The sequence below is a fragment of the Heterodontus francisci genome, chromosome 33 (genome assembly GCF_036365525.1).
Source record: "Heterodontus francisci isolate sHetFra1 chromosome 33, sHetFra1.hap1, whole genome shotgun sequence".
Taxonomy (NCBI): Eukaryota; Metazoa; Chordata; class Chondrichthyes; order Heterodontiformes; family Heterodontidae; genus Heterodontus; species Heterodontus francisci.
The window spans coordinates 57,772,333-57,785,350 of NC_090403.1; the positions used below are offsets into that span (position 1 = coordinate 57,772,333).

Here is a 13,018-nt window from a genome sequence, read left to right on the forward strand (position 1 = left end):
CTACACCTTCTCCTTTGTTATCTCTTGCCCCACCCCCACTTTACTTGCTTATAACCTTTTACATTTCTAATATTTGCCAGTCCTGAAGAAGGGTCACTGACCTGAAACGTTAACTCTGCTTCTCTCTCCAGATATTGCCAGACCTGCTGAGTATTTCCAGCATTTCTTGTTTTTATTTCAGTTAGTTTAACATCAGTGATGAGTAAGGTTTTAGGGGGCGGGGGGGTGCCTGCCTCTGCCAAAATTTAGACCAGGTCGAGAAGGCCTGTGAACGGTCTTCCCACCCTGCTGCCAACTGAGGCCCTTAACTGGGCAATTAATCTCCAATTAAGGGCCTCATCCTGCTGCTGCCGCAATTAGCGGTGCGGCGGGCAGCCCTGTTGCCACATGGGAAAAATGGCACAAAAAACCGTGTGGGCTGCTTCCCGGCTCCGGTGGTGGTGGGGAGCGGGGGGTGTCCCTCGTTAAAAGGCATAGTGCTTGAATGAGGGACCCGGCATTGGGAAGAGGGGACCCGCTGAGAGCCATCCCCCTGCCTTTGCTGCTGACTCCCCTACACCCACTCCCTCACAAGACTCCTCCCACCTTGACATGCCTGTGGCTTGGGTCCAGCAATGTTCCTGGGCCTCCGGTAGGTGCTCCTCCAGCAGCAGCCACCGCTCTGCGGTGGCGCTACTCAGTGGAAGTGCTGTTGGCTTCTTATTGGCCGGCAGCTTTCCAAGGGCAGGAATTCTGGCGATGGAGTCCTTGATCCTGTGGAACTTAAGTGCCTGATTGACACTAGATTTGTCAGGCCTTCCACAGAAGAGGCGATGTGGCATTCTCAGCATCGCCTTTTCTGGACGTCGAGACCCCCATTGCGAGAATAAAATTCTGGCCCATGACTCTATGGATGTTTTTATTATTTCCACAACTGAAACCAACCACTTAATGCATAAACAGGTTATGGTAAACTCATAAACATAAATAAGGTTTATATATAAGAACCATATAGAAATGACTTCCAATTATTATACTGTTCATAACCACTGTATTACAAAGAATTTAAAGCACAGAAACAGGCCAATCGGCCCAACTAGTCTACGCTGTGTTTATCCTCCAAACGTGCCTCCTTCCATCCTAACTTAATTGGCAAAAGAACCAGAGACAAGATTAGGAGAATGCTTTTTACATAGCAAGTTGTGGAATGGCCTCCTTCTGTGCTGTATCAATCTATGATTCTATAATTATGACTGCTTGATGTGGTAGCGAGTTCTACATTTTCACCATTATCTGGTTAAAAGTTCCTCCTGAATTCCCTTTTGGATTTATTAGTATCCTACCTTATATTTATGACCCCTAATTTTGGACAACTTTACAAATGGAAACATCTCTTCGATGACTACCCTATCAAATCCCATCATAATTTTAAAGGCTTCCATCAGGTCACCCCCCAGTCGTCTCTTTTCTAGAGAAAAGGGCCCAAACCTGTTCAGCCTTTCCTGAAAATTCTGACCTTTTAGTTCTGGTATCATCCTTGTTAAGCCTTTTTTGCATCTTCTCCAGTGCCTCCATATATTTTTTGCAATACAGTGACCAGACTGAGCACCACGTTCTAAGTGTGATCTAGCCAAGGTTCAATATGTTTAGCCTAACTTCTCTGCTTTTGACAAACATTGTGTTTGTGTTAATTTTTAACAAATATATAGAAGAATCGCGTTTGCTTGGTGCCACTTCTAGTGGCACTATGCAGACTTACGTTAATTCCCCAGAAGCAGGCAGTGGCGCAGGCCATGCAGGTAGCAGTCCACAGCACCAGAAGTGACGCCACTCAAACAAATTTCTCCACCACAAACTTTATTATTTTCGGCCAGGAAGTTAATATTAACCATCTGGTGAGATCAGTTCACATCACTAGTTGGAATATGATTTTTATTTCCATAATTATGGATTAGCTTCCAGTACAAGTGCAGTAGAAATAACTCATTTTAACCTGGTTCAACACAGATGTATGTGGCCAGATCACATAAAATACAGAGATTTCAGTTAATAACTGGTAGCACTGCCCAAATTGTTAAGAATAAGCACATTATGTTGCTTTTAAAGCCTAGTACATTGCTTGAACTTTGAGGCCCATTGCTGTAGTTCAATGGAACTAATTTGGCTATGTAAACTACCCTGTAGTAGTTTGCGTGAGTTTTGCCAGGTTTCACATGGGCTATTAGTTGTGAGTGTCACAAAAATGCAAGGCACTTGATGTGTAAGTTGGGGGTGACATATATTGCTTGATTAATTCCTCACAAATCGAATGACTTGACATATGTTTATACAATACAGCTAAATTAATGGCTAGCAGTCCTCAAGAAAGGCCCATAAAGGCCATCCTGGTTGAATGAGTCTGATAGTGAGCAACCATCTGACAAGATAATCTGCTAAAAGTTGGTCCTGTTGTCTGATTTATTGTCTTACCAATAATGCCATCAGTGTTGAGCTGTTCCTGATCACTGGGCTCCTGAACAGGGTCAGAGACATCGCTCTTCTCTGGAAGATCTGGAGCTTCACTTACAGTGGGAATTGACTCAACATCTAAACAATAAATAAATGAAGCCTATTGTACATTACTATAGAATGTGTAAATGTCACAAGATTTAAAAGAACCGTCCAAAATCACATTGTTAGCGGCAAAGTTGCTAAAATAGTTAAGTCTTCTGTTACAAGCTTACACAACTAACTTTTACACAAAGTGACAATAAATATAAGGCACCTCAGGTCAAAGCGCAAGTTATTTAACTTAAGTAATTTTCTGGACTCAACACTGAATTTCACAAATAAAAACAAGAAATGCTGGAAATACTCAGCAGGTCTGGCAGCATCTGTGGAGACAGAAGCAGAGTTAACGTTTCAGGTCAGTGACCCTTCTTCAGAATCCAGTTCTCATGAAGGGTCACTGACCTGAAACGTTAACTCTGCTTCTCTCTCCACAGATGCTGCCAGACCTGCTGAGTATTTCCAGCATTTCTTGTTTTTATTTCAGATTTCCACCATCTGCAGTATTTTGCTTTTACTGAATTCCACAATTTCAGATCATAACCTCTACCTATATTTTTTCAGATGGCAGCTGTTGGTAATGATTCTGCTATTCCCATTTACACCTCCTCTAGGTCCATCTTATGTTTTTTTACTTATTCCATTACCATCTTCTTTTGTCTTGCACTATCATCAATTTTGTCATTTAATCTCTGCAGCCTTCCACCTTCCCTTTTGTTCTCCCAAACCCCCTTCCTTGCCTCTGTACTTGCTTACAACCTGTTACATCCACTTCTGATGGAAGTTCATTGACCTGAAACGTTAACTTTGTTTCTCTTCATACAGATGCTGCCTGACCTGCTGAGTATTTACAGCATTTTTTGTTTTTATTTCAATTTCCAGCATCTGCAGTATTTCAATTTTGTCTGAGCTTTTTACTCATCATCCTTTAAACATCCTAATATTATAATTGTCTCCTTTCAGTTGGATTCAAATTATCACCAAACATGAGATGATAGTGAGTTCGGATTGCACATGGTGTTAAGGTTCCACTGACAAGTACATCCTTCCTTAACTCTTTGGTCCTTTAGGTGGTGTCACTTGTTGGGTATGCCCTAAACTGATATTTTCTAGAATGGTATGCTAATAATTCAAGTAATGGCAGCATTACCTTCTGGCTGAGACTTTTCTTGAATCTCTTCTGTTCCCATATCAGACATATTCTGGAAGAGAAAGTATTAAAATCATCCAAATTTAAGAAACAAATTCCACTCTATTAATATTTTCTAAATATATCATTAACTACAGTAAACGAGAGTTAATGCCCTCATTAGTGGGCTAAGGAATGCCAGTACACTAGTAATACAAACAATATCTAGCCTCTTATGTCAATCCTAATGTAAATTAAAAACACAAATACTACTATTTGCATTGCTAAATTAATATATTTATACAGACACCCTCTGATAATTTTCTGTGGCTTTTATAGCTATGAGTTAATAGTCAGAAATTTAACTTGTAATATTTAAATTCACCTATTCCCAAAAGTCAGAAATTTTCGATATGTAGGAAGAATTGTTCCAATCATGTTTAAGAATCTGCTGAAATTATTCATGGAAATTTACTAATCTACTACCACTAATTAGTCATTACTTGTTCCTGTATTTTATGCTTTAAACTGCTAGTTAGAGGAAGCCTGGCAGTAGACAGTCAATGTCACAGCTCTATATTATTCCAGGCCATTACAGGATGGAACTTCTACACAAAATCATCACTACCATGCTAACCTGATCAGCTGTATGAAAGCAAATAAAAATACACACAAACAAGTAAGGAGTGAGAGACTCCAGCATATGTGAATACTTGCCTTGCCAACTATATGCCAATTCAGTGGAAACCTCCCAAAGCAAAAGTTACAAATAGTTTTACTTCCATTAGTACTCTTCAATATGACAGAACCTGACTCAATATTAGTGTGGCAGCTGCCTCTAAAATTAGACAGTCTTTACAGTAATCATTCAGAATGGTAGTTCCAGGACAGTAAGCAGAAACAATTATTCACATTCTATTTCAACATCACAGGACCTTTGAGATTTGTATGAACACAATCATAACTGTAATTCTCAGAATGCTCCATAAGGTGGTATCACTGGGACTCATTCACGAGATCACAGAATAGATGCAGACCAGGGTCTTTTCAACCATTCTACATCATCCACCCAGTAGGAAGCTACAATGCCTGAAGCGCTGCATTGTTTTTCATAAGTGATTCCAGGGTTTTTACCATCTGATGAAAGGTCACAGACCTGAAAGGTTAACTCTATTTCTCTCTCCACAGATGCTGCCAGACCAGCTCAGTATTTCCAACGTTTTCTGTTTTTATTTTGCCATCATTATCATACCCAGAAGTTTATCCCTTGTGTCGATCGCTCCTAAGGTACAGAAGAACTGCCTGATAGACTTTTCCGAAGTTTGCCATTCAAAAGTTAGACGTGGATGTTGGTCAAGCAGACTATTTGATGCAGATGGTATTAAAAAAAAGTAGAATGAGTTTTGCCATGACTTGGAGCTGTGACATAGTAGAGTTTCTCACTGTCACTACCCTCTTAACCCCAGTACTTAAAAGAACATAAATAATTTTTATGCTGATACTGCACTGCTAACAGAAACTTAGCTGTCCTGCTCTCTATTAAAAACGCTGGGGAACTCTGTACACTTAGGAGGATCAAAGTTCCATTTTTTCTTGGGTCCCACAAATCGTTCTTGAGTGTACAAATTGGGAGCTTGCTAGGAGCAACGGCAGGAATAAGATTTACAGAAAGAACATGACAGAAGTGCCTCTTTATTCATGTTTTAATCACAGAAAAGTCTGTGAACCTTGCATGAGATACTCACTGTAAATGAGAGTCAACGCCTAATAATACAAAATTGTCTTTGCGTTTAAAAAAAATCAAATTATCCAGTAATTTGAATGAAGCAACCTCAATAACTTAATGAAATGTGAATTTAGAGCTAAAAAGATTCAAACTATCAGGCAATTCAAATTAAGCAACTTTGAATAGGAGGAGTGGAATGTAGTGTACGACAACACTAAGTATCCAATTGCCACTGGTAAATACAGCTACTCACCCCAAGCAGCTTCTGTTCCTCTAATTAAACTGCCTTGTTCAGTCCAAATGAGTAACTCCTAGTAGTCTGTTCTCCTATTGATATCATCAGCAGTCAGCACTGGAATAGAAACATTTTCAGAAAATCAATAGATTGAAAGATGTAAACATAAAAGATTGCTTTAGATAATTAAAGTTCTTAGTTATTTATAAAAAAAGCCTTGATAGAGTCATTACGTCACAGGGGGAGGCCATTCGGCCCATCGAGTCCATGCCAGCTCTCTGTAGAGCAATCCAATCAGTCCCATTCCCCAAATCTATCCCCTTACCCTCCAAGTTTATTTCCCTCAAGCGCCCATCCAATTTCCTTTTGAAATCATTCATTGTCTCCGCTTCCACCACACTAGTAGGCAGCGACTTCAAGGTCATTACCACTCACTGCGTAGAAAAGTTCTTCCTCACATCCTCCCTGCATCTCTTGCCCAAAATCTTAAATCTGTGTCCCTCTAGTTCTTGTATGATCAGCTAATAGGAACAGCTTTTCTTTGTCTACCTTAACTAAACCTGTCATAATCTTGTACGCCTCTATCAAATCTCCACTCAATCTCCTTTGCTCAAGGAGAACAACCCCAGCATCTTCAACCAAACCTTTTTACCTGACACCTCATCTCTTCAAAAGGGACTCTGAAAGTAAATGCTCTTTTAAAATGAGTCCGGATTAGTCAAATGAGCACTTGAAATGCCATAGCGTACAAGGCTATGGGCCAAGTGCTGAAAAATGGGATTAGAATAGAAAGGTGCTTGATGGCAGGCAGGGACACGATGGGCTGAAGGGCCTGTTTCTGTGCTGTATAATTCTATGACTCTAGCTGATCTCATTCCAACATAAAAACTGGGATATTATAATTGGCCACAGTGACCCTGGAGCTAGAGAGGAGACAAATCATTCAAGATTCCTCCACTTGATTGCTATTCAGTGTTGGAATGTGTGTCTCCACATATGTGCAGTGTGTGTGCATATGTTGTAAGGTGTATGTGTATACATAAACACGAAAAAGGCGGGCAGGAACAGACCAGTTGCTCCAACAAAGCCTGCCCCAAACGCATGAAGAGACGTTTCCTACCCTCAGCAGCCAATCTGTGTGGGTGAGGCGTGTTTAGTAATTAGTATTTTTTAATTAAAGGGAGTAACTAAGTAATCTAAAGGTTAGTCATGGCAGGAGAGCTCGCACCCATGATATGCTCCTCCTGCACTATGTAGGAAATCAGGGACACTTCTAGTGTCCCTGATGACCATGTGTGCAAGTGTATCCATCTGCAGCTACTGGCTACCCGCATTACAGAGCTGGAGCTGCAGTTGGATTCACTGTGGAGCATCCATGATGCTGAGATCGTCGTGGATAGCACGTTTAGTGAGGTGATCACACTACAGGCAAATGCTGCAAAGGCAGGAAGGGAATGGGTGACCACCAGGCAGAGTAGAGGAAAGCAGGTAGTGCAGGAGTCCCCTGTGGCCAAACCCTCTCTGACAGATATACTGCTTTGGATATTGTTGGGGGAGATGGCTCAGGGGAAAGCAGCAAGAGCCAAGTTCATGGCACCATGGGTGACTCTGCTGCACAGGAGGGAGGAAGAAGAGTGGCAGGACGATAGTGATGGGGATTCAATTGTAAAGGGAACAGACAGGCGTTTCTGCGGCCGCAAAAGAGACTCCAGGATGGTATGTTGCCTCCATGGTGCTAGGGTCAAGGACGTCTCTGAGCGGCTGCAGGGCATTCTGAGGGGGGAGGCAAGCAGCCAGTTGTCGTGGTACATATCGGTACCAACAACATAGGTAAAAGGTATGAGGTCCTACAAACTGAATATAAGGAGTTAGGACGTAAATTAAAAAGTAGGACCTCAAAGGTAGTAATCTTAGGATGACTACCAGTGTCACGTGCTAGCGAGAGCAGAAATTGCAGAATATATCAGATGAATATGTGGCGAGAGAAATGGTGTAGGGGGGAGGGATTCAGATCCCTGGCACACTGGGACTGGTTCTGGGGAAGGTGGGACCAGTTCAAGTTGGACGGGTTGCATCTGGGCAGGACCAGGACCAATTTCCTCGGGAGGGTGTTTGCTAGTGCTGTCGGGAGGGTTTAAACTAGAATGGCAGGGGGATGGGAATCTGAGCAGGGAGACAGAGGAGGGGGAAACAAGGATAGAAATAAAAAGACAGAAAGGTAAGAAGCAAAAGTGGAAGGCAGAGAAAACAAGGGTGAGAAACAAATGGAGCCACAGTGCAAAATAAAGCTAAGATGACTAACAATGTTAAAAAATCAAGTCTGAAGGCATTGTGTCTTAATGCGTGGAGCAATCGCAATAAGGTAGATGAATTAACAGCGCAAATAGATATAAACAGTTATGATATAGTTGCGATTACAGAGACATGGCTGCAGGGTGACCAAGGATGGGAACTGAACATCCAGGGGTATTCAATATTTAGGAAGGACAGGCAAAAAGGGAAAGGTGGGGTAGCGTTGTTAGTAAAGGAGGAAATCAATACAATAGTGAGGAAGGATATTGGCTCAGAAAATCATGATGTAGAATCTGTATGGGTGGAGCTAAGAAAGACCAAGGGGCAGAAAACATTGGTGGGGGTTGTCTATAGAGCCCCAGACAATAGTGGAGATGTAAGGGATGGTGTTAAACAGGAAATCAGAGACACATGAAATAAGGGTACAACTGTAATCATGAGTGACTTTAATCTACATATAGACTGGTCAAACCAAATTAGCAATAATACTGTGGAACAGGATTTCCTGGAGTGTGTACGTGACGGTTTTTTAGACCAATACATTGAGGAACCAACTAGAGAACAGGCTATCCTAGACTGGGTATTGTGCAATGAGAAAGGATTAATTAACAATCTTGTTGTGCGGAGTCCCCTGGGGAGGAGTGACCATAACATGATAGAAATCTTCTTTAAGATGAAGAGTGAAGTAGTTGAATCCGAAACTGGGGTCCTGAATCTAAATAAAGGAAACTACGAAGGTATGAGGCGAGAGTTGGCTATTGTAGATTGGGAAACTTTACTAAAAGGGTTGACGGTGGATAGGCAATGGATAATATTTAAAGAACTCATGCATGAATTACAACAATTATTCATTCCTGTCTGGCGCAAAAATAAAACTGGAAAGGTGGCTCAACCGTGGCTTACAGAAGAAAGTAGGGATAGTATTAGATCCAAAGAGGAGGCTTATAAAACTGCCAGAAAAAGCAGCAAGTCTGAGGATTGGGAGCAGTTTAGAATTCAGCAAAGGAGGACAAAGAGGTTGATTAAGCGGGGGAAATAGAGTATGAGAGTAAACTTGCGGGGAACACAAAAACTGACTGTAAAAGCTTCTATAAATATGTGAAGAGAAAACGATTAGTGAAGACAAATGTAGGTCCCTGACAGTCAGAAATGGGGGAAATTATAATGGGAAACAAAGAAATGGCAGAACAATTAAACACATACTTTGGTTCTGTCTTCACAAAGGAGGACATGAATAACCTCCCAGAAATGTTAGGGAACCAAGGGTCTAATGAGTAGGAAGGAACAGAAGGAAATCAGTATTAGTAAAAAAAAAGCGCTAGGGAAATTAATGGGGTTAAAGGCTGACAAATCCCCAGGGCCTGATACTCTACATCCCAGAGTACTAAAGGAAGTGGCCCTGGAAATAGTTGATGCATTGGTGGTCATCTTCCAAAATTCTATAGACTCTGGAGCAGTTCCTACAGATTGCAGGGCGGCAAATGTAACCCCACTATTTAAAAAGGGAGGGAGAGAAAAAACAGGGAATTGCAGATCAGTTAACCTTACATCAGTAGTGGGGAAAATGCTAGAGTCTATTATAAAGGATGTGAAAGCAGAACACCTGGAAAGCATAAACGGGATTGGACAAAGTCGGCATGGGTTTATGAAAAGAAAATCATGCTTAACAAATCTACTGGAGTTTTTTGAGGATGTCACTAGTAGGATAGATAAGGGAGAACCAGTCGATGTGGTGTACTTGGATTTTCAGAAGGCTTTTGATAAGGTCCCACAGAAGAGGTTAGTGTGCAAAATTAAAGCACATGGGATTGGGGTAATATACTGGCATGGATTGAGAATTGGTTGACATACAGGAAACAGAGAGTAGGAATAAACAGGTCTTTTTCTGGGTGGCAGGCAGTGACTAGTGGGGAACCGCAGGGATCAGTGCTTGGGCCTCAGCTATTCACAATATATATTAAGGACTTGGATGAGGTAACTAAATGTAACATTTCCAAGTTTGCAAACGACACAAAGCTGGGTGGGAAAGTGAGCTGTGAGGAGGATGCAAAGAGGCTCCAATGTGATTTGGATAAGTTGGGTGAGTGGCCAAATGCATGGCAGATGCAGTACAACGTGGATAAATGTGAGGTTATCCACTTTGGTTGCAAAAACAGGAAGGCAGATTAATATCTGAATGGTGATAGATTGGGAAAGGGGGGGGTGCAATGAGACCTGTGTGTCCTCGTACACCAGTCGCTGAAAGCAAGCATTCAGGTGCAGTAAGCAGTTAGGAAGCTGAATAGTATGTTGGCCTTCATTGCAAGAGGATTTGACTACAGGAGCAAGGATGTCTTACTGCAGTTATACAGGGCCTTGGTGAGACCACATCTGGAGTATTGTGTGCGCTTTTGGTCTCCTTATCTGAGGAAGGATGTTCTTGCCATGGAGGGAGTGCAAGGAAGATTTACTAGGCTGTTTCCTAGGATGGCAGGATTGACGTATGAGGAGAGATTGGGTCGACTAGGTCTATATTCCGTAGAGTTTAGAGGAATGAGAGGGGATCTCATAGAAATCTATAAAATTCCAACAGGACTAGACAGGTTGGATGCAGGGAGGATGTTCCCAATGGCTGGGGAGTCCAGAACCAGGGGTCACAGTCTCAGGATACGGGTTATGCTACTTAGAACCAAGATGAGGAGAACTTTCTTCACTCAGAGGGTGGTGAACCTGCAGAAGGCAGTGAAGGCCAAGTCATTAAATATATTCAAGAAGGAGATAGATATATTTCTTCATGCCAAAGCGATCAAGGGATAAAGGGAGAAAGCAGGAACAGGGTACTGAATTAGACCATCAGCCATGATCGTTTTTTGAAAGGCGGAGCAAGCCTTAAGGGCCGATTGGCCTACTCCTGCTCCTATTTTTCATGGGCTGCATGTATGAATGTGGGGGAGATGTATGTGTGTTGGGTGGATGTGTGCATGTGTGGGATGCATGTAAATATGCTGTGGGCCGTATGGGATATGTGTGAATATGGCGTGTGTGTGTTGGGGGGGACGCGTGTGTGTGTGTGTCTATGGGTGTGTATGGGATTTGTGTGTGCGATGCTGTGTATGTGTGTGTGCGTGTGTCTGTCTGCGAGGTGAGTGTGTGTGTGTTGGGCTGTGGGGGGCAGGGAACTGGGTGAGTGTGTGTGTCTGTGGGTGGACATCGATGTATGGGGGGAGGGGCGAGTGCGGGGGGAGTGTATCGGGGGAAGGGCATAGGGAGTGAAGAGCGTGGGGGGAGAAGAGCGTGTCTGTGAGGAGTGAGTGTGGGGGGGGGGTGAGTGTAGGGTTGGGGTGTGTGTGGGATGTGGTATGTGGGGGGGGTGTGCAGGGGGTGGGGTGTGTGGGGTGGGTGTGTGGGTGGGGTGGGGGTGTGGGGGGGACTGTGTGTGGGGTGGGGGTGTGGGGGGGGCTGTATGTGGGTTGGGGTGTGTGTGGGGGGGGTGTATGGGGGAGTGGTGTGTGGGGTGTGGTGTGTGTGGGGTGGGGGTGTGGGGGGGAGGTGAGGGGTGTGTGTGGGGGGGGTGTGGGGTGAGGGGTGTGTAGGGTGAGGGGCGTGGGGGGTGTGTGGGGGGGTGATGGGTGTGTGGGGTGAGGGGTGTGTGTGGGGTGAGGGGTGTGGGGGGACTGTGTGTGGGGTGGGGGTGTGGAGGGAGGGTGTGGGGTGAGTGGGGTGAGGGGTGTGTGTGGGGTGGGGTGTGTGGGGGGTAGGGTGGGGTGAGGGGTGTGGGGGGGTGTGTGGGGTGAGGGGTATGGGGGGGGAGTGTGGGGTGGGGTGTTTGGGGTGAGGGGTGTGTGAGGTGAGGGGTGTGTGTGGGGTGAGGGGTGTGTGTGGGGTGAGGGGTGTGTGGGGGGTGGGGTGTGTGGGGGGGTGAGGGGTGTGTGTGGGGGGGCGGGGGGGTGTGGGGTGAGGGGTGTGTGGGGTGGGGGGGTGTGGGATGAGGGGTGTGTGGGGGGGGTGAGGGGTGTGTGGGGTGAGGGGGGGGGTGTGTGTGGGGGGGTGAGGGGTGTGTGTGGGGTGGGGTGTGTGGGGTTGGGGTGTGTGGGGGGGTTATGTGGGGGGGTGTGGGGTTGGGGTGTGTGTGGGGTGGGGTGAGGGGTGTGTGTGGGGTGAGGGGGGTTGAACGTTGCGTAAAGACAGGATTTAATGAAGCCATGATGTGCCCCACAATTAAATGACATTCTATCTCTCCTGGAAGACTACAGGCATCTGTTGAACCACAAACCAGCAGCGGTTCGCAGCTTTAGGGGATAAAGGGTAGAAAATAGGGATGGCAAGTCTTGGTGCTATGTCTTCCTCTGTAAAAGATGTTCTATTAGAAAGAAAGCCAGATGGCCCGTCTTCTCCTTTAACCACTCATGTTATTTTCCTTTGTGGGTTTTAAAACCCCTGAGAATACAGAAATGTCATTCCTGTAATACTCTCTGAATAAAGTAACAACTGAAATGTTGTTCTGTTTTTCGTTTTGATGCAAACATGAAACTGCTGGTCTCAAAGAGTTAAACCCACGACTGCTGCTCTGCCTGCTCCTAACTTATTCTATTGGTTGCTTCCGAGAACAGTTTTTAGTTAAATCTGCTAAAGCTTAATAAAACCAAATAACCAAACTCCAACCTTAAAAATGGTTCTCAGGGCCCTTTGTTCTCCAGCAATAGTTACTGTGCAAATAAAGTTACCTTTTAAAGCAGGATTGTACTGTGGAAGCAGAATTTCCCCTTCCCCTACTGAGGGCAAGGTTTACTTCAATCATAAGTTTTTTCCAAGCTACATATAGAGAGAGACTCTTCAGTTAGTGCCATTATTTGGTTAGTCGAGTGCCATCAAAATAGGAGTTCCTAGGATGATCTTGCAAAGCAGCTTGTGTGTCTAGAAATGTTATGTGAAGAGCCTAAATGTGAACAGCAAGGAGACACAACATATCCACAATGCACACAGTTATCAATGGCCTTAGATGAAAGAAAACCTAGGGAATGGGAGAAAAAAAGCCAGCTGATGATCAGGATTCTGGTCAGGATGCAAGGAGAGCCAAAATTAACAGTTTCCTTTTTGTAAGAGGCACAGTCTCTTCCTTCGTCAATCTTCA

General features: G+C 44.0%; 1 protein-coding gene across 4 annotated transcripts in view; it reads right to left on the minus strand.

Moving 5' to 3' along the window:
• LOC137348261 (zinc finger protein Aiolos-like) overlaps positions 1-13,018 on the minus strand; it is a 213,415-nt gene that overhangs the window by 184,850 nt on the left and 15,547 nt on the right. For all 4 annotated transcript variants that reach the window (XR_010969106.1, XM_068013689.1, XM_068013688.1 and 1 more), the window contains exons 2-4: positions 5,635-5,733; positions 3,677-3,728; positions 2,449-2,565 (exon numbers count right to left, since the gene is read on the minus strand). Coding sequence is in view for 3 of the 4 variants with exons in the window: in XM_068013689.1 (XP_067869790.1) it covers positions 2,449-2,565; positions 3,677-3,725 (166 nt within the window). In the remaining variant the exon portion in view is untranslated. The remainder of the gene's footprint in view (positions 1-2,448; positions 2,566-3,676; positions 3,729-5,634; positions 5,734-13,018) is intronic.